This window comes from Pan paniscus, chromosome 6, assembly GCF_029289425.2.
Source record: "Pan paniscus chromosome 6, NHGRI_mPanPan1-v2.0_pri, whole genome shotgun sequence".
NCBI classification, from domain to species: domain Eukaryota; kingdom Metazoa; phylum Chordata; class Mammalia; order Primates; family Hominidae; genus Pan; species Pan paniscus.
The window spans coordinates 49,286,474-49,306,023 of NC_073255.2; the positions used below are offsets into that span (position 1 = coordinate 49,286,474).

Below are 19,550 nucleotides of genomic sequence, written 5' to 3' on the forward strand. Positions count from 1 at the left end.
GCTCAGCCCTGCCTACCTGCTACAGCTGAGGCTGTCCCTAGAAGGATCCCACCCAGCACTGCCTGGACTCTTTACTTTTTCAAAAGAGCTCAGAAACCAGATCTTTATATAAAATCTCTTGTTTTTTTCAATGCCAGCAACAACTCAAAATTGTAATGGCTATGGAGTTTCAGTTTGGGAAGATGAAAAAGCTCTGGAGCTGGATGGTGGTGATGGTTGCACAACCATGTGAATGTACTTAATGCCACAGAGCTTGCACACTTGAAATTGTTAAAAGGATGCATTTTATGTTATGTATATTTTATTACACTTAAAATAATTTAAAGTGTGTGGGGGTTTCCCAACACCCCTCCTCAGGTGAGGGCAGTGTAGTAAACAGTTACGATGGGTAGGGCAGGGGATCAGAAAGGGTAGGGGAGGACAGGGGTTGGGTTAGGGCCAGGCCGGGTCTTGCCCATGGGTAGCAGGGGTCCTGAAGGAGGGGCCATTGACGTGTGTCCAGGTCTGTATGCTGCATTGTGTGGGGGAAAGGGAGAGTGTGATCATTCAGCAGAGCAGTGGGCTCAGGGGGTGGTCGAGGGGTGGGGGTTGAGGGCAGGTGATCCTGGGTTCAGTCGCTCACCTCCGGTCTGCAGGCCCCAGGTGGCAGGAGGCCATTCACTGGAGGCCAGAGACAGGTGGTGCTCTCGAGGGTGCTGATGCCCTCATGCGGTGGGACCCCCAGGAAGCCTGCCAGTGCCTTTGGATGCTCAATGCTGGGGTTCTTCCCACTCTATGTTGGTCATTTTGCAGCTGAAGAAACTGAGGCATAGGGAGACCAGGCCCCCTCCCTAAACTTCCTGTGGTAGCCTTGGCTCTGGGCAAGCAGTCAGGGAGACCCCAGCTGTGCTCCACCTTGCTCAGTGTGGAGGTGACAGTGAGGGCTGGGCGAGATGAGCGGGGGATGGCAAGGATCACACGCACCCCTTTGAGAACAGGTCGTAAGGAAGTTCTTAGCTCCTGGGGTCACAGCCCCTTTATCTAGTGGCCAAGGGGTACTTTTGTGGGGCCTGCCACCCCATGTACAGCTGTGCCCACGCCTCCACCTTGCCTCTGGCACCTGCCTTCACATGTGGAGCACGAGATCCTGCCTGGGGATCCTTGGGGATCACACGTGGTGAGCCAAGCCACCTGCCTATGAAAAGGAGAAAAGGAAGAAGATGGAAGAGGAGCAGGGGAGAAGGGGGTTAGGGTCAGGGGAGGGGAGAGGTGGCCTGGGTCTGCACAGAGCTGCAGTGGTGGGACTGAGGGTGGCCCCACTCTCAAGGGCCAAGTAGGGTTGTGGTATCCCTATCTCCCAGTGCCCTCCCTTGGGGTCTGGCTCCTGCCCTGCTTCTCTCTTCTGCCTTCAGACATTTGGGATAAACTCCAAACAGCAGACCATGGCCTTTAAGATCTAGCCCCCAGGGTCCCCACTCTCCTTTCTCATCCATGTCTCCAGGGCCCTCTCCCCTCTGAGGGGACCCTCCCAGGGACCCAACCTAAGCCCAGCCTGCTCCCCGGGCCCTGTGGAGTCCACCAGAGCCCAGTCCTCCCTGAGTCATGATGGCAGAGTCCTTTATCTTTTGTCACTACACGGGAAATGTGGGGTGTCAGTGGCCTGTGTTGCTCACAAAGGTCCTGAACACGGGAGTGGCTGCCTGTGGCAGGTAGATCCAGGCTGAAGCAGAGGCGGCCGTCCACTTTCTGCCCCGATGCCTCCCGGCCACCAGACACACTGCCTGCCTTCCACTTAGCAGAGGTTCAACACAGTGTCCATCACCACCTCTAAGTCCACAGGCTTGTGTTTGGCAACAACAGTGACCTGTTGACCAGGCCTGGGGTCTGGAGCCTGCACTACTGTGCCCACCACTGGGTGGTGCCCTCTGGACAGGTGTCCCTCTCGGAAAGCTGAACCCAGGCTCTGAGCCTGAAGGAAGGGTGGGGGCCTGGGAGGGCTTCATGGCAGGTGGAGCGAGGTGGGATGGGGTGAGGAGTGACATGAGGGGGCCCTCCCAAGCCAGGGGCAGGGGGTCTCTGATCACACCCCCAGGGACCCCTGCACCCTACCTCTTGGCAGGAGGATGGACAGCTCCTTGAACTGAACCCCAATGGCTGGGGGTCCTTTTTCTCTTTTCCCTTCCTTACCCTAGTCCTGGAACCCATGGTCTCTAATGCTGAAATTCCCAAATCACAACAGCTTGTGCATCCGCAGGAAGCTCTTCTTGTCCTCCTGTTCTGAGGGAGCGGGGACTCTCCCACACCAGCCGCCCTGGTGTAGATCGCGTGGGCTCCATGCTGTCCTGCCTACCCGCTCAGCAGGGCTCTGTGTCCTGGGGTGAACCTACGGCCGCGTCTTCCCGCAGAGAGTGGGTGGTGTTGCCTCCTCCTTCATGCGTGGGCCCATCAGCCCACATTTCTGTAATGCCTAACCCATCGCTAACCAAAAGTCAGACATGGCGCTGCGGAGATGCTCACCTTCAGGTTCTGGCACCTTCCACCTGCCTTGGTTTCCTCAGCTGTCATGTGGGGTATGGGTAGGATGCACCTCAGGCATTGTTCAGGGCAGTGCTTCTCAAACTCACCCCCAAAGCCTCCACCCCCAACCCCCCCCCCCGAGGGGTTCTGATCCTGTTGGGGAGGGGAAGATGGGAAATTGCACCTCTGATCTACTCAGGTGTTGGTGGCTTCCACTGGAACCCCAACGTGAGACCACCTCTGAAGACTAAACCCACTGCTACATGCTCCAGTGCCAGCGGCAGGTGACATTCCCAGGGAATCAGCAAACCCTGCAAAGCAGACATGACGGTGGCCTTAAGTTAGGGCTCTTTTTTTTTTCTCCAAGACACAAAAATGACTAACCTTTAGAAACGGGAATATTTATCTTGAACACAGAGAGGACCCTGAAACCCTGCAGGCCTGCCTTGAGCACCCAAAGTACACTTCCTCCATGTCTTTTCCGAGTGCACCTGTCAGTCTCTCTCCCTCCCTGTCCCTCCAGTGTCCATCTCTAAGACCCTGAGTCCCTCTCCCTCCCTTTCCCTCCTGTGTCCATCTCTGAGTGTCCCTCTCCCCCCCTGACCCTCCCATGTCCATCTCTGAGTGTCCCTCTCCCTCCCTGACCCTCCCATGTTCACCTCTGAGTGTCCCTCTCCCTCCCTGTCCCATCTGAGTGTCCCTCTCCCTCCCTGTCCCCTCAGAGTGTCCCTCTCCCTCCCTGTCCCATCTGAGTGTCCCTCTCCCTCCCTTTCCCTCCTGTGTCCGAGTGTCCCTCTCCCTCCCTGTCCCTTCCACGTCCCTCTGTGTCCCTCCCTCCCTGTCCCTCCCGTGTCCATCTCTGTGTCTCCCTCCCTCCCTGTCCCTCCTGTGTCCATCTCTAAGTCCCTCTCCCTCCTTGTGCCTCCTGTGTCCCTGAGTGTCCCTCTCCCTCCTTGTCCCTCCTGGGTCCCTCTCTGAGTGTCCCTCTTCCTCCCTGTCTCTGACCTCTTTGGATCTCTACTGGCCTCTCACACTGCAGCCAATGTCTCTGGTCTGTCCACTCTGTCCCCACCCTGCTCCCTAGGTGCCCACTCAGCCCTGGCTGGCAGCTTTGGGTGCTGGTCTTACATCCCAAGACTGATGTTCTGCTTCCTTGGGGCGAAGGACAGGGCAATCCTTGTGAGGGGGGTCAGTTCTCAGAGAAGAGATGGGCCTAGCTGACCCCCAGCTGGTGTCTTCCTCACAGTTGAGTGCATGCTTCTCAGGACTTCAGTAGAGGATTCCACTGAGCTGGGTGAAAATGAGTTTCTCTCTGTCCCCACATCATTCCCCTTTCCATGTTCCTTCCCATGGGTCTCCAGCAGCAGCCTCTGCTCCAGTCAGCTGTGGTTCTCAGTGTCCACCTGCCTGTCTCTCTGGTTTGGGGGCAGCGTGTGCTGTGTGACTGTGATTCTCTGATGCATCTGAGAAATGTGGATTCTGCGCTCAGCGGTTTCGTTGTTCAGATGGGAATCCCTTCCATGCTCCCGACTGTCAGGGGCTCCTCCCAGACGTGGTGGAGGCTGGAGATGTCAATGCTAGCTGGGGAAGCAGCCAGGGGCTCCCAGGCTCTGGACTTGGGTGACCCTGTCCTGAAGGTTCCTGGGAAGGGGGAGAAGGCAGGTGGGATGTGGAGGGTTAGGTTGTATCTCCACCTGGGTATTCTCCCAGAGTCAGCAGCAGAGAGCTCCCAGGTAGAGTGCCAGGTGGCCAGACTTCTGTGAGGGGTAGGCACTACCCAGGCTGAGAGCCAGGAGGGGCCAGAGATGCTTTTGGTGGGATCAGTCCTTCCTGCTGGGCCCATGGTGCTGGGATTCTCTCCAAGGGCTGCAGGCCCAGTCTTGCTCATGGCACTCACTTTCTGTTCTCCATGCAAGCCGGATGTGAGACAAGAAACTCAGACCATCTCAACTGCTTAGTGCTTTCTTCCCCCAAAGCCCTGCGATGAGGAAGTGGGCAGTGGGATAGACTGCTCATTTGGTTGTCTGACAGGTCAGGAATGGGCCCACCTACAACACAGGTGGCTTGGGTGCTGCCACCAGCCACAGCCAGGAGAGCAGGTCTCTAAACCTGAGGGAACAGGCCTTGGGCACAGGCAGACTTACTGGGGAATCTGGGCTCTATCCTGGGAGTAGAGGCAGCTTCTATCCCAAATGCATGCCCTACAGCCCTGCCCTGCCTCTGGGAAATGTGCCTGCCCTACAGTCCCACCCAGATGGGAAATGTAGGGGAAATGCAGCCTGCGTCTAGGGACTCATGGTGGCCTGAGCAGAGAGTAAGGAGTGATCCTCAAGTATGCCCCCCACCTTGGAGGACCAGGAGGGTGGAAGGGGAGTTTAAAGTGCAAACACAGGCTCCAGGCTGGGAGTTCTGGAATAAATACAACTTGCAAAGGGTTGTATTCAGAACATTCCTACAAGTCAACAATAAAAGACAAACAGCTTAGTAGAATAAATGGTGAAAAATAGAAACAAAATTCACAGAAGGAACCTGAATGCCTAATAAATATATAAATGGGAGTTCAACCTCACCATGACAAGGGAAATGCATGGGCAATCCAACTTTACACTCAGCATGACTGCAAACATTACAGAGTCCATTAAAATGGTGAGGAGCTGAGCAACAAGACCCACTCGCAGGAGGGGTACAGAGGATGCCCTGTGACCCCGCAACTCCACTCACAGGAAATGCCTAGGGAATCTCTCACACTTGAGAATGACTGCTGCATTGTTGTAATATTGAGAAATTGGGGCCAACCTAAGTACTCACCAACAGGATGTTGTTAAATAAACTGTGATATCTACTCAATGGAATATCACACCCCACCTAGGGTAGCAGAGGAGACTGTGTATGGACACAGACAGCTCATGAAGGTAAGGGAGAAAGAAAAGCAACTGACAAAGATACTGATTTATACAGTTTACAAATACACGTACAGTGAAAAATGACATCATCAAGCCAGGCACAGTGGTGCACACTTACAGTCCCAGCTACTTGGGAGGCTGAAGCAGGAGGATCACTTGAGCCCAGAGGTTTGAGTTCAGTCTGGGCAACACAGGAAAAACTCTGTCTCAAAAAAAAAAATTTTTTTTAAATGACCATATCATGGAAAATTCTGGAGAGCAGTTATCTTGGGACAGAGATGAGGCAGTTGGTGGGGCGGGGTGGGGTGGGGGGGAACGGGGGACAGGGGTGGTCACAGGAGTCCTAGCTGCTCTGAAGTTGTGAGTGGGGACAGCAGAGCCTGTTCAGGAGGCTGCTGACTGTCCAGGGCTTTGCAGAGTGCCTGGCTCTGCCAATGGGAGGTTACCAGCAGGAGAGCCTGGGGTGTCGAGGAGTCACCACTGCCCTGCGCTCAGTTAATGCTCTACTGTTGCTGTCTGGATATCACTTGACTTTTGGGTGTGGTTGGTGTTGCTTTAAGTTTCTGGGGATAGCAAAAGCTTCAGAAGTGACTCTTGCCATCACATGGCTGACCACCTCTGGTGAGAACACTGGAGAATAGTTTAGGGGTGCCCGAGTTTCCCCCACTGCATAGAGAGAGCCTGGTGCCAGGGAAGACCGGCTGGACCTGGCTGTGGCCCCTTGAATGGTGGCAGGGAGACCACAGCACATCGCAGGGCCCTGAGGATGACGTGTATTTGAGGGGGCAGGGTTCTCCAGTAGCAGGTGTTGCACAGTGGGGAATGGTGGGTGCAGAGCTGGGTTAGTTTTAGCAGAGGTGTGAAGGTGATTCCTCTCTGAGCTGGAGGTGGAAGCAAATGGGAAAACGGTCTGGCATAAACAGACAAGCCCCGGGGAGGCAGACAGCGTCCACCACTACCAGGTCCACCTGCTTTAGGTATACCTTCCTACCAGGACATGAGAGCCCACAGTGGCTGGGGTCTTGTCATCAGGCACCCTGAATGCTTTCAGGTGGATGGTTTGGATCTCTCCTCACCTGGCTGGTCAGGCCAGGGAGGACAAGCTGTGGACCTAACAGGTGACCACTGTCCAGACAAGGCCTATTCTACCTCCTTGCCTGGCTGTCCCCTCCTCAGGCCTGTTGCCCCTTCCTCTCTAGACCCTCTGCCTGCCAGGTGTGTAAGCCTTTCTGCCTGGACAGCCTCATTGAGACAGCCCTAGACTAACAGTCACCCATATTGAGCCCAAGCCCACCCTGCATGATGCCAAGCTTAGAAATGTCACCCTGGAGTCACAAAATCCCTTCTTTGCATTACCAAAAGAGGTGGTCACTCAGGGGTGCTGGAATCTTCCCCACCTTAAGGCTTAGCTCCAGTCTGTAGCCCATTCCCTGACAGGTACCTGGGTTTCCCAGCCTTTGATGACCCCAAACCCTGTCTCTTCCCTAAGGGTCACTGCCTTGGGATTTGCCTGCAGGCTAGGCACACCTGGTAAATGAGGTCTCCACACACTGGGTCATTAGTGCCCACAAGCAATCACTGTTGAGTTCCTGAACTCTCAGGCTGGAGCTCAGCAGTCCCACTAGGGACCACCACTGGGGTCACAAGATGGCCTTGATCCCCAGTTATCTGGATCCCCAGTTCCCTGGACCAGAGCAGCTTCCTAAACTCCCTAGTCCAGCAGAGGTGAGGGCTCGCTTTCCCTGCCAGAGGGGCCTCCTCCAAACCCCACAGTGCCCCAACAACACTTCCTGTCCTCTGGTAGACCCTTACCTGCCTGTGTCTTGCACAAAGTGCACACTGGGAGGCAAGAGCCTGTCTCTGCAGTAAGAAGGGCTTGGGGCAGTGCTCCGCTGGCAGGCAGACAAGGCAGGCAGGCCCCAGCCCAATGCCTGAGTCAGCAGGCTCCTAACAGCCTGAGTGACCTCCTCATAGCATGGGGTCAGTGCAGCGGCAATGTCTGGGTTGTTGAGGGTTTTGATGGGTGATCAATGCTGGAGGATCCTCCCTCTGCCTTCCCCATCCAACACAGATCATCTTCAATGTGCCAGACCTGTGCTGGGCAACAAGGTTGGCTGAGATGGCCTGAGACAGGGTCCCTTGATGAACGGTCCACTGGGAATGGGGTCTGCAGTGGTCCTGGATGATTTCAGTATCTGCCACTCACCTTGGTCATGATGCCACACAGAGTGTGGCATGGCCAGGACTGTACCTGGGGCAGATGGTCTTGCTCTTTGGTTCTGGGGAGGAGCGCAAAGTGACTGGGCTCAGGTGAAGGAGCTGTTGGCTTATGAGGAGGCTGCTCCAAGAAGCAAGTAGGAGACAAGGAACCACTGGCCTGCAGATGGGGCAGGATCCTGGACCTGGGCCCCCCGAGTCACCAGCCACATAGCCTTGGGAGTGTTACTTACTCCTGTGATTGTAGCACAATGAGGGGTTAGACTACAAAGTCCCTCAGGCCCTGACCAGCTCTGGGGAAGAAGGCCTAGGACTGAGAGAGGCAGCAGGGAGGCTGGCCAGGGTCACCTCCCAGGTCCAGGCAGCTTTCCTGCAAGTGTTTCCTAAGCTGTCCTTCTCCAGGGAGAATAGCCTCAGCCCTGCCTGGCAGGAGGTGGCATACACCTGAGTGCCTGACAGTACCCTCGTGAACCTGCCTGAGGGTGGCCACATTCCCACACCCCATGTGTGCCTATCTCCATCAGCACTGAGAAGACAGCAAACGCCAGCTTGCCAGGGGTTTACCCAGAAAGCCCAGCACATACCCCAGAGTGTTCTGGCAGACCTGTGCCAGCTGGGTTCAGTGACAGTTCATCCTGCCATGGGCTCTGGTCTCCCCAACACCCTCTGAGGGGGAAGCAGGAAGTTGTGAGGGGTAGCCGGGCCTGACCTCTCTTCCCTGGCACAATGCTGTCTCCCTGTGCAAAGTGGGGACTTCAGGCATTTGGTGTGGAGGAATGGGTGGTGGGATTGAAAACCCCTACCAGACCCCTGTCACACCAAGGAGCCCAGTGATGGGGGGGGGGGTTTCTTCCCTCCCTCTGAGGTAAGACCAATCTGTTAAACTTTCAGTACTAAAAAATAAAACCGAGTGGGAGGAAGGTGAGGACTGAAAAACTACATATCAGGTATCATGCTGATTACCTGGGTGACAAAATTATCTGTACACCAAACTCCTATGATCCAATTTACCCATGTAACAACCCTTGAACCTAAAAGTTGGAAAGAAAAAAAAAAAAGAAAAGGTAAAATTAACAAATCCATATTAGTGTGAGCTGGGTGAGTAGTTTAGTCTGAAATGACAGAATATTCATTTTTCGTCTCTCTGAGATAGTGACCACACTGTCCTCACCAGGACTGGCAGGGGAAGCCCCAGGGCTTTGTGACCCTGTCCCTATGGGGCACCCTGGCGTCCAGTGGGCACTCCCCAGGGCAGCAGCCTGGTTTAAATGCCTGTTCCCCAGACCCCACAGTCAGACGTTAAGAGAGGAGCCTCAGGGACATAGCCCAGTTCTTCAGGACCGTGGGCCACATGGGCTGCTTGACCTCTGACCACCAAGGAGGGAGTTTCTCAAGGACTGGCCAGGTTCTGTGCTGACAACTTCGTGCTTTTCATCGACAAAGTGAGTCATGCTGTCCCTTCCCCAGCTGAGCTGGCTGCCAACAGGCCCAGTGGGGAGCAGATTTGAGGTGGGGGTGAGGTCTGTTCCCCAAGCGCAGTGTTCTGGGCAGTGAGTTCTCTGTGCAGCAGCTGACGCCTCTTGGACACATTTCCACACAAAACACTTCTCAACTGTTCTCCCTCCTGCACTCTTCAGGGGCAAATACGCCTCTCCTTTCTGGTGGGTTATTTCTGGCCCTGGGAGTATGCTAGGCAATTCTAAGGATTGCCTTTGCAACAGTCTTTATTCAGCCAAGTACTTCTCACACCCCTAGGTCCTGTCCCCAGGGGTGAGCAGGGTCAGAGGAGGCTGGAGATGGGATGGGCACAGAGAAGGAGAGTCAAAGATCTGACTGAGGAAGAAGCAGGTGGCCAGCCACCTGGGAGACTTCTGTGTCAACACGGCGTTATGTCCTGGAGGAAGCCCATTGCGAGGGCTCAGCAAAGTTAACAGCAGGTATGCACCTGGAGACCAAGGAGGGCCTTGGAGCCTGGTGGGCAAAGGTGGCCCTTCAGTGGAATCATTCCCAACTCTGCACTCACCCTAAGCTTTCCAGTAACTACAGAATTCCAGAACCTGTTTGAAAGGATGTAAGATCTATAGCTACATTCTTTTTCTCCCCACTGGTCAAAATCTTACAGGATTTCTAAAGCTGTATTGAGATCTTGCCCAGTGCATTCAAACACTGGGCAACAACAGTGGGAAACAACCCCTAAGAATTCCCCATGCTGGTGTTTGCTGTGTACGTTGGCCTGGGACCTCAAGGCTAGAATGCAACAATAATGACCATGCACAGACAGAACTGTCTCAGCAGCAAATGTCACACGCAGACCCAGAACTGCTTAAATACCAATTTATTGCAAACCAACACCAAGGAGCTGGAATAGCTTTGCAGGCTGGACACCTCACTCTCCTCGGGCCCTGGACAAGGGAAATGAGTCACCCTGCTTTCCTCGGACCTCAGCTGGTGGGACTTAGTGGCTGGCCAAACTGCGGCTGTTGTGTCTAAAAAGAGAAAACAGGCAGGGTGTGCCAGCTCTGGAGACTGGGCCAGTCCAGGATGGTGGCTCAGGGCAGAGAATCACCCAACAGACAGCGTGGCTCAACGGGAGCAAGGCGCGCAGGGACAGGCTCCACAACCACACCAAGCACCGCAGTGTGGCACCGGGACCAGATGCAAGTGGCTGTTCCTGCCATGGGGCCAATACCCAATACTATCCCTCAGTCATTCTTCCTAGATATTGGTTTGCCGTTTATTAAAGCAGGGCAGGGAGTGGGGAGAAATGCAACACAGAATATAAAATCAGGCAAAACAAACACTAGTCACCATGGAAGTGAATGACTCTCAAAGTCTCCCAAATAACAAGGTGTAGGGCATCTCACACCACTGCATCACTTCTGGAAGACTACCCACAGGGTGGGGGCTGCAATGGGGGCCAACTCGGGAACTATAGAGAAGAGAGGAGACACACACCGCAAGACCTCCTTTCATTAGGCAGGAAAGCTCTTGTGGGACAGTGGTGTGCAAATCCTAGGACCTCAATGGGAAGAACTCCAGGAAAAAAAATGACAAAGTCTTTCTCAGGACCCCTCATAGATGACAAGAATTCTGCTCCCCAGGGTCGAGATCTCTTTAGAGGGGCTTCACCAGCTCAGTGGCAAATATCAGACAACAAGACTCTCACATTCCAAAGGGGGTATCTAGGGCCTTTTGCTCTCCTGTGATGATCGGAGCAACATGTTTGGACCCACAGAAGACTTCCCAGGAATGCTTTCTTACAAGGGGTGTCAGCCACCACTGTAAACCAGAAACAAACCACAAACTTACTCTCCAAGAGAGCCCCCACAACCCAAGTATCCACAGAGAGTGTGCAGGAGCGGGGACCTTCCCCTGACAATAGGCTCTCTTAGCATCTGCGGGCCTTGATTCTTGCTGGCCGTGCATGGTGCCAGGGTGCACTGCCCTGCTGTGTGGCTTATCCATGCTCTGAGCTTGACAGACAGGCAAATGGACAGTGCCGGTGGCAGCTGAACCATACTCCCGGCGATGGGCACCCAGAGCCTCTGTGAGTACTTGGAACACAGGCCTGAGGACCTGTCTCATAATCTCGTCTTTGCACCTTGGCTGGAGTCAGTCAGCAGCCATGGCTCAGGGCATAGGCTTGGGGGTCCTGAGGCAGTGACCAGTCCCTGGAGAACAGGTAAGATTGGGCCATAAGTTCCAAGGAGCAGTCTGGCACCTGGCACAGAGGATGGGAAGAGGGGAGTCTTCACTCTCTTCTGGTTCAGTTGTGGTGGGACAGTGTGCCTTCACGCCCCATGCAGAAATTCCTCCTCTCCCAGAAGCCCTTCAAGGTCAAAGCTTCTCAGGACTTGTGGCTGTCGAGCTCTGCTGAGCTGATGGACATGCTGTGGTCTCCTCCTGAGGGCACCAGCTCTCCACTCCTGCCCACACTTTGACATCGTGCACCCAAAGAGGACGTCTTATGGGGAGCCAAGCACAGCATGCCATGCGTGGTGGCCGGGCTTGGTTCACTTCAACAAGAACCAAAGCAAGGTCGCCACAGTCAGAGAACAGAATCCCCGCTGCATCTGGACCTGAGCCCAGAACCTAGGCTTTCTCTGAACAACTAGAACGTGCAAACAGGGCTCCAGTCTCCACTGCTCTGACCATGAGGCTGAGGCAGGCAAAGCACATTTATAAGGGGATGAGCAAGAAGACCACGTGAATGCTCTCAAAAGAGGTCAAGGGGCAAGGAGTTTCCCAGAGCAGCCCCAGGCACAGCCATTCCTTGCTCGCCCTCATGCAAGCACAGAGCTTCACACACTTCAATGACTTCAGCTTCGCCTGAGAGTCCAGCAACAACTCCACATCCCAACCAGAAGACATGCAAGCAGAATAGCGTCAAAACAACAGCAAGCAGAGAGCAGGGGAGGAAAGACATGCTGCCTGCAGTGGCTGGTTGCTGTGGAGACAAAAGCATGTGATCCCAATTTGCTGGGATATCCTCTCCTGCATTTCAAACACCTTCACTCAGTGTCAGCCACAGCGGCCACCACATAGCAGCTGGCCCCGCACCTTCTCTGGAACAGTCTGGAGATGCAAGGTCAAGGTGGAAGGCCTGGTTCACCCTTGAAAGAAAGGATGGCTAGGGGTAAACAAGACGAGCAAGTCCCTGGAATGCAGGGAGCCAAGAAGGGCAGCCGAGGATAAGGCTCTGCCTCCCCACCGGCGAGGGTTTCCTTTCCTTCTGGTCATTAAAACTGCACAGCCCCCGGGGAGATGTTGAACATGGCAGGGTCGAATCGCTGGCCTCGGAAGGGAGAACCTTCAGCATCCCACCCCTTCTTCAGCATCTCATGGACTTTCTACAAACAGAAAATAGAGAGATTAAAGGGGATCACAACGCACTGTGTACTTTCTCCCAGAGCAGACTCTGACTGCAGGTAGAGAGCCTTCTTGCTTCCTCAGGGCTCAGGCACTTGCCTGGCAAGACCGGCTGGCCAGAGAACCGTACTACCCTGGAGCAGCCTTCGACCAAGGGAGGTACTGGGTGCCTGCCAATTTCTCTCCAAGACTGTGCTCCACAGACTGAATTTCTAACCCTCCATCTTCTGTCCCCAGCAAGCACTGGCTCCTCTTTATGGTTCATCTTGTCCCTTTTCCACCAGGATCTCTGTCCAAATTCCAAATACCCTGCAACATCTATGGTCCCACCAGGCACTGACTAAGGCATTAAGAGGGAGTGTCCCAGCCCACCAGGGTTGTAGAGAAGGTGCGTAGAGAAAGTGCTCAAGCCCCACCTGAGTCATGACTAAGGTGTGCAGAGGAGATACCCTAGCACCCCAGTTATCAGCATCAAGAACTATATCATCAGACAATCCAGGGTTGACCCAGGATGTGGCACGGAGGAAGAAACCTCAGAATGTCCAGTGGTAGACCCGTCAGTTAAGAATTCCCCACTGCATCCTTGCAGATGCAGTCAGAGCTGGTTGACTAAGCCCTCGCCAACGTGTGGCCATTCTGGAACTATCTAGCCTCCAAGGATCAGAAGCAAGGCTCAGTGTGTGGCCATGGCAGGGGACATCAGGAAGATTGGACCCTGAGGGAAGCATCTGTACCTGGGCTGGCAGGCCCTCTTCTCCTCAAAGGGACTCTATATCTGCCCTCCTCACCTGGCCACCATGAGTACACTGAGGGCTAGGGATGATCTCTCCTTCCTTCTAACCTTCTGACCACAAGAGACAAAAGAGACTATGTAGGGCCAGTAGTTATTCTACCAATATGATCCACAGTCCCTGTTGCACAAAACCCTGTAGCATAGGCCCAGAAAACGAGGCTGTGGGATTCTCAGCACCAGAGCTTCTCCTTAAATAAAACATAATCTTCCTAACAAGAGGGTTTTCTTTTTCCTGTTTTTATTTTTTACAGATAGGGTCTCACTCTGTTTCCAAGGCTACAGTGCAGTGTGTGGTCATAGCTCAGTGCAGCTTCAAACTCCTGGGCTCAAGCGATCCTCCCACCTCAGCCTCCTGAGTACTTAAAACTATGGGTGCAGTCCACCATACCCAGCTTCATTTTCTTTTTTTAAGACCTAAGTGATGCAACAACAAGCATATCAAAGACAGATACTATATACTAGGGATTAATTGACATTACTATCAATTTCTTACAGGCAACTCACATCAGAGACTTTGGAAAGACCATTTTGAGAACAAGTGCTGCAGCTCACATGGAGTGGCTGTGGGTGCAGAGAAGACTACATGAAGCCCCCTCTGCACAGCCTCAACAAAACACAAGAATGGATGACTTCAGCAGGCAGCTGCATGAAGCCTCTGAACCTTTCAACAGAACCCCAGCCAGCTGTAGGGCAAATGACACCTGTGGAGCCCTGCAGCCACCACAGTCTTACCCTGGGAACCCGGGTTGCTGCATGGGGGCCCGATGTAGGATGCCCAGAGTGCAAAGGGCAGATTAGTAGACTTGATCTTACAACAGAGGGATCCTAGGGTGCCAAGATCAGCACTCAGACCTTTCCTGAGGCAAAAGTGGAGAGCAGGCATTCCTGTGTGTCACCAAATTCACTCTTATGACCAGAGACCATGCTAATGCTATCTGCCTATGAGATGTCACAATTACTGTTAGGGTGAATCCTACCAGGCTGAAGAGATCCTAGACACAGACACATCTGAGCGCAGACAGAGCAATGGCACCTGTACATTCCACATTCTCTTTCTAGATGGGGGAATCCTGCTCATAAAAAATTAAATTAGGGAAAAGATGAAGGGTTTTAAATTTGTTGACTTTGGAAAAAGGTTAGTGACACCAAAGAATTTAAAACAATAAAAGTATTGTCATTTCAAAATAAAATTGCTTCAAAATACACAGCATCTGTGGCATTAGAAGCACAATTTGAAATCTTGGCAAATTTAGAAAACTCTGAGTTCACACCATAAATGGGCATCAATGCCAGAGCACGCTGGTAACTGTGACTATGCCGACGTGAACGGCAGATGGAGGCTGACAGGAGAACCTGGCCCGTTTTCCACTCTCTCTCCTTAGCGAAGCCTGGTGATCCCAGTGAAGCAACTCCGGCCCCCTAACTCTCATGATAGTCTCTCTGCCTGTGAGGTATCCCTCAGGACGCCTGAATAAAATGTGGCTAACCTGCTACATGAGGCCACATGAGGGCACGCACCTACCTTCTAGGTCTGTTTCCTCGTTTGATTTTCTAAAAAAAGGCTACAGTCACTAAGGACATTTTACATGAAACCTCTGTGTGTTGCAAGCCTCCATATGCTGCAGACCCTGCCCCAGACACTGTCATGCCCAGGAAGGAGTTGAGACTTTAGCATCAGCACCAGGCAGGTGCCTGGACACACACAATGAACGACCATAGCCCTGAGAGGTCAGTTCATTACGGTCTATAGCTGTCACCTGAGAGCTGGAGGCTCCCTGGCTGTTGAGGAGCAGGTCAATCTCAGGGAGAGGGTCACTCTGGGACCTACCCCCGCGCCACCAGCCCTGGGCTCCTGCATGTCGCTGAAGATCTCCCAGGGCACTTTACTCTGGGGAGGGACACACATCCTCTCAAAGGTCAGGATGCTGCCCCATGGCAAGTCTACAGCAGAATAGATTTAGATTCAACACACAGAGCTCTTTCCACTGGACCACAGCATCTTCAAGGTTCTTTGAATCCTTCCTAACTGGGTCGCTGCCCAGTCTACGGGCTCCCCCATGCTAGGTCACAAGAAGCTGTTTGCAGGCACGGGGACTTTCTGTTCCACGCCTGGGCTATGCAGTGCCCTAGGGGCCAAAAAAACAGCTTGCCAAGAGGACACCAACAGGATGACCCCATTGAATTGCCCTCAGAGCAGGGCAGCAGGGCATGAAGGGGGATGCCAGTTGCACCCTGTGATGCTGCATGTGTGCAAGCATGTATGTGCATGGTGCATACATACAATGTGTAGTGCTGCCATCTTTCACCCCTTGAGGTTGGCCTGTCCCGAACTGACAGTGAGGATCCAGGTAGGGGTTTGAGGTCCAGAACTGCCTGGAAGTTGCCTCGGCTTACCTGGAATGAACAGACCTCCCCACTCCTGGTCCTGGGCAATGGGCTTGGCAACAAGCCATCAAAATAAGGAGGCCTTAGGCCTCCAGAAATGGAGAGACAAGAGCAGCTGCTTCCTGGGGAGGATTATCAATGAAACTGCAAAGCAGGACTGAAATACTCTTTGGAGAAGGTAAGATTAAAATGGCTGGAATCCTAGCACCACAAAGGCAGATCTGTGTCTGTCTTCCTCACCGACGTGCCCCAATAGAGGGGTGAGACTATGCAATGTTACAAGGTGTTGGCACAGAACACAAAGGATGGGGGAAAGAGACTGAGAGGAAGGTCAAGGAGAGGGGAGGATGTAAGGGAAAGAAAAGGGAAACAGAAAGAAAGGAGGGAAGGGGAGGGGCAAGGATGTAGAGAAGAAAAGGCTGGTGGAGCCCCTGACACCTCCATGCGTGTCTTTGGCACTACTGGCAACTCCAATGATGAGCAGGTATTCCTGCTATTTTGTTTTTGAATATAAGGTTCTGTAAGAGATACAATCACAGGAAACATGAGGGCTCACAGATAAAAACAGCCAGAGCATCCTAGCTTCTCTCATGCCTCAACAGCTAAAGTCTACAGAAAACTGGCCAGGCATGGTGGCTCATGTCTGTAATACCAGCACTTTGGGAGGCTAAAGCAGGTGGATCATCTGAGGTCAGGAGTTCAAGACCAGCCTGGCCAACATGGTGAAATCCCGTCTCTACTAAAAATACAAAATCAGCTGGGTGTGGTGGTGTGCGCCTGTAGTCCCAGCTACTCAGGAGGCTGAGGCAGGAGAACCGCTTGAACCTGGGAAGCAGAGGTTTCAGTGAGCTGAGATCACACCACTGCATTCCAGCCTGGGTGACAGAGCGAGGCTCTGTCTCAAAAAATTAAAAAAATAAAATAAAATAAAGTCTACAAAAACTTCATCAAGGCTTTGACAAACGCACAAATACCATTCAAACTACAATAATTTTTATCATCTCTCTGTAACAAAGACTCAGTGTCAGTGTCTGGGGAAGATGTGAGAAACCACCTGACCTTAGTCCCTCCATCCTGTGGCACAAAAAGACACTTCTAAGGGGTACATGGTAAGACTGCCTTCTTATCTGCCTGGAACAAAAGGCATCTGGGTTCATGTTCTCCAGTCAAAACAGACTCTTTCTCCTGAAGGTCAACTCATGAATACATCTCAGCCCTTTTGTGGACCCAATGCTGAATATGGGCACAGAGTGGGCAGACCCTCACATACACCATCCGCAAACACTACCATGAGAAGCCCCACCCACAGGGCAAAGGTTCAAAGGCTGGCCTTTCATCTAGTGGCCACAGGCAAATGCAGCATAACTGGAATGAGCCATAACCAGGCAGGTCTGGCTGTCTAAGCACCTGAGCTGAGCTCAGCTGAGCACGTGCTGCAATACTACCTGAGGCTTCAAACTCTGCATGGACGTAGGCCAAGCAAAGATGTCCTTTAAGCTTGCCATGCCCCGGGTGGAAAAGGGGGCCAAACCTAGAGGAACATTCTCTTCCATAGAGACAAGGGCCAGGGTGGACAGGGCTGCGAGGACAGACAGGTGTGAAATCAAATCAGAGGTCAAACCCCATCCCTGCTGCTTAAGCTACTGAGTCACAACCTCAGAAATTCAATCTCTCTATTGTGGGGGGAAAAAAACAAAAACAAAAACAAAAAACAAACAAACTGTATTTTCAGGGGTACTGTGCAGCCAGTCAACCCCACCTTAACTGTGTGTACTAAGTGCTCAGGACATGCCCCTGGTGTGGCAGGGCCAGGTGAGGAGAACATGTTGACACTCCTCTCCGCAGGCTCCTTCACCTCATAAGAGCAGGATGCACTTGTCTGTGAAAATAGGCAAGAACGGACGAGACACAGCAATAGGGCTTGCAGAACCACCTACGATGTATTAATATGTGCTGTACCGGAAGGTAAGACTAAGACAATCCAGATACACCACAAGGTAAGGTTCCTCCAAGAGACAAAATGAGAAGAAAATACCGATCAGCAATCTTCAGGGGGAGGAGGCGGTCCGTGTTTACAGAACAAAAATAAGGAGACTGTGCCCAGCAGATGACCCCTCCCCACTGACTCAAGGCTGCACTGGGTCCGCGTGCCCTGCTGTACTGTGGCCCAAACCCACGTGCTGGGTATATGGGACACGGGAAGTTAAAAATAATCTGAGGAAAGCAACCCTTTTTTCCCTAAATAGCTACTCTTGGAGTTATTAAAATAGGAAGAAAGAGTGTATACATCTAATTAATCATTCTCTTTGGCCATGAGCAAACTCTACACTGGGCACTACGCTGGTCAGACAGGAACCTTTCTCTTCCTCCTCCCTAACCCACTGCTGACATCACAGAGTCTTCACATGCTGGCCTCCAACATCCAGAAACTGGCTCTGCAATCTGGCTCCCTCCCCTCCTCTACCAAAGGTCCCACCAAGCGACTCTTCATGGGAAGATATGTGCAGATGAGGCACAAACAAAAGCCATCAACACACTTGATGTTACTAGGCTCTGGTGCAGGAAGGGCACATCTCATGACACCCTTCGAGGTCCTGTTAACTGGGCTCTCAGCCCAGGTATGAGAACATAGCTGAAAGACCAGAGTGCACCTGTGAGGCAGTGATTGGAGACAAGAGCAGGTAAGACAGGTTCCTTGCTAGGCTAGGACATGGCAGGAAGCTGGTCCACACAACCTTCTTCCCCACCGTCATCACCAACCCCTCTGCCACTATCGGCCTTGTCACCAGCACAAGGGCCTAAAGGGTGGACTATCCAGGACTGCCATGCTCGTACCAGCTCATGGCTCTGTGGCTTGCCCTGCAGCTTCTGGTGGTAGTCAAAGGTAAGCCTGTCCAACACCGCCTGTTCCTCCTCATCCACGGTGGCCATGGAGCGCTCCTTGTTGATCTTGTCAATGTCGATGGGCTCTTCTCCCTCCAGGATGGCGTTCCACCAATACTCGCCCACCTTGCTCAGGTTCACCTGGGGACAAGCAGGACAGAGACCTGAGTCAGAGACCTGAGACAGGTGTCCAGGGCTGGGGACAGAGCACAGCCCACTGAGGGATGGGTGTCCAGGATAAGCTCAGGACCAACTACACAAAGGGAGGTGACAGACAAGAGGGGGTGCCAGAACCCAAGGCAGGACCCTCTGTGCCTGGGAATGCATTTGCTGCCTGTGCTAACATATCCCAGGGAAGAGCTAGGAGGCACATACCTGAAGGGACTGACATTCTGGAAGATGCCTTTATCCTTCTTCAGCAGGTCCTGGATACTCAGGACAGTGCCTGTTCCATGTGCACACCTTGCCCACTCTCATGAAGAAAGGCTGTTTTCCAAGACCCATGACACCCCCCACACCAGGACCTGTCCTGGGCCAGCCCAGCCTGCCCCCATGCTTGCCATGGAAGGCTCTGCTTAGCTCTTACCAACCAACTACCTCTCCAGTGATCTCTCTTGCTTCCAAGAGCAACACCCAACATTCTGCTGTCTTAGGGGTAAGCTGGGACCTATGAGACTTAGGGCTCAGCCTAATGCATGACAGAATCTCCTGGGGAGTCCTCACCCCATGACAGGGCACCATGCCCTGTCCCCACTTCTTCCTCACTGGGGCCAAGCTTGCTGCATGAGGGGGCCCTCCAGCCCCATTCCCTAAAGTTCTCTGATGGCTTGGGAAGGAGAAACGACCATCAAGAAACAACCCCAAAAGAGGCCTCCTTGGGCACCTCTGTGGGGATGGCACAGACATCCCTTGGTCAAAGGAAGCAGCACCCAGCATTTAAGATCCAGCCCTCAGTGTTGGGGTCTGTGAGACTCATGTCATTACCATAAAAACTTAAAAGACAA

General features: G+C 53.1%; 1 protein-coding gene across 2 annotated transcripts in view; it reads right to left on the reverse strand.

Annotated features, from left to right (window-relative positions):
• Positions 1-9,936: 9,936 nt before the first annotated feature.
• The window catches only part of NUDCD3 (NudC domain containing 3), a 106,669-nt gene continuing 97,055 nt past the window's right edge, over positions 9,937-19,550 (reverse strand). Inside the window, exons 5-6 of one of the 2 annotated variants that reach the window (XM_003805229.5) lie at positions 18,499-18,687; positions 9,937-12,466 (exon numbers count right to left, since the gene is read on the reverse strand). In XM_003805229.5, coding sequence (XP_003805277.1) covers positions 12,356-12,466; positions 18,499-18,687 — 300 coding nt within the window. In that variant the 3' untranslated portion in view covers positions 9,937-12,355. Of the gene's footprint in view, positions 12,467-13,675; positions 18,688-19,550 lie in introns of those variants that run through there. The other variant, XM_063605709.1, reaches the window with a different exon arrangement.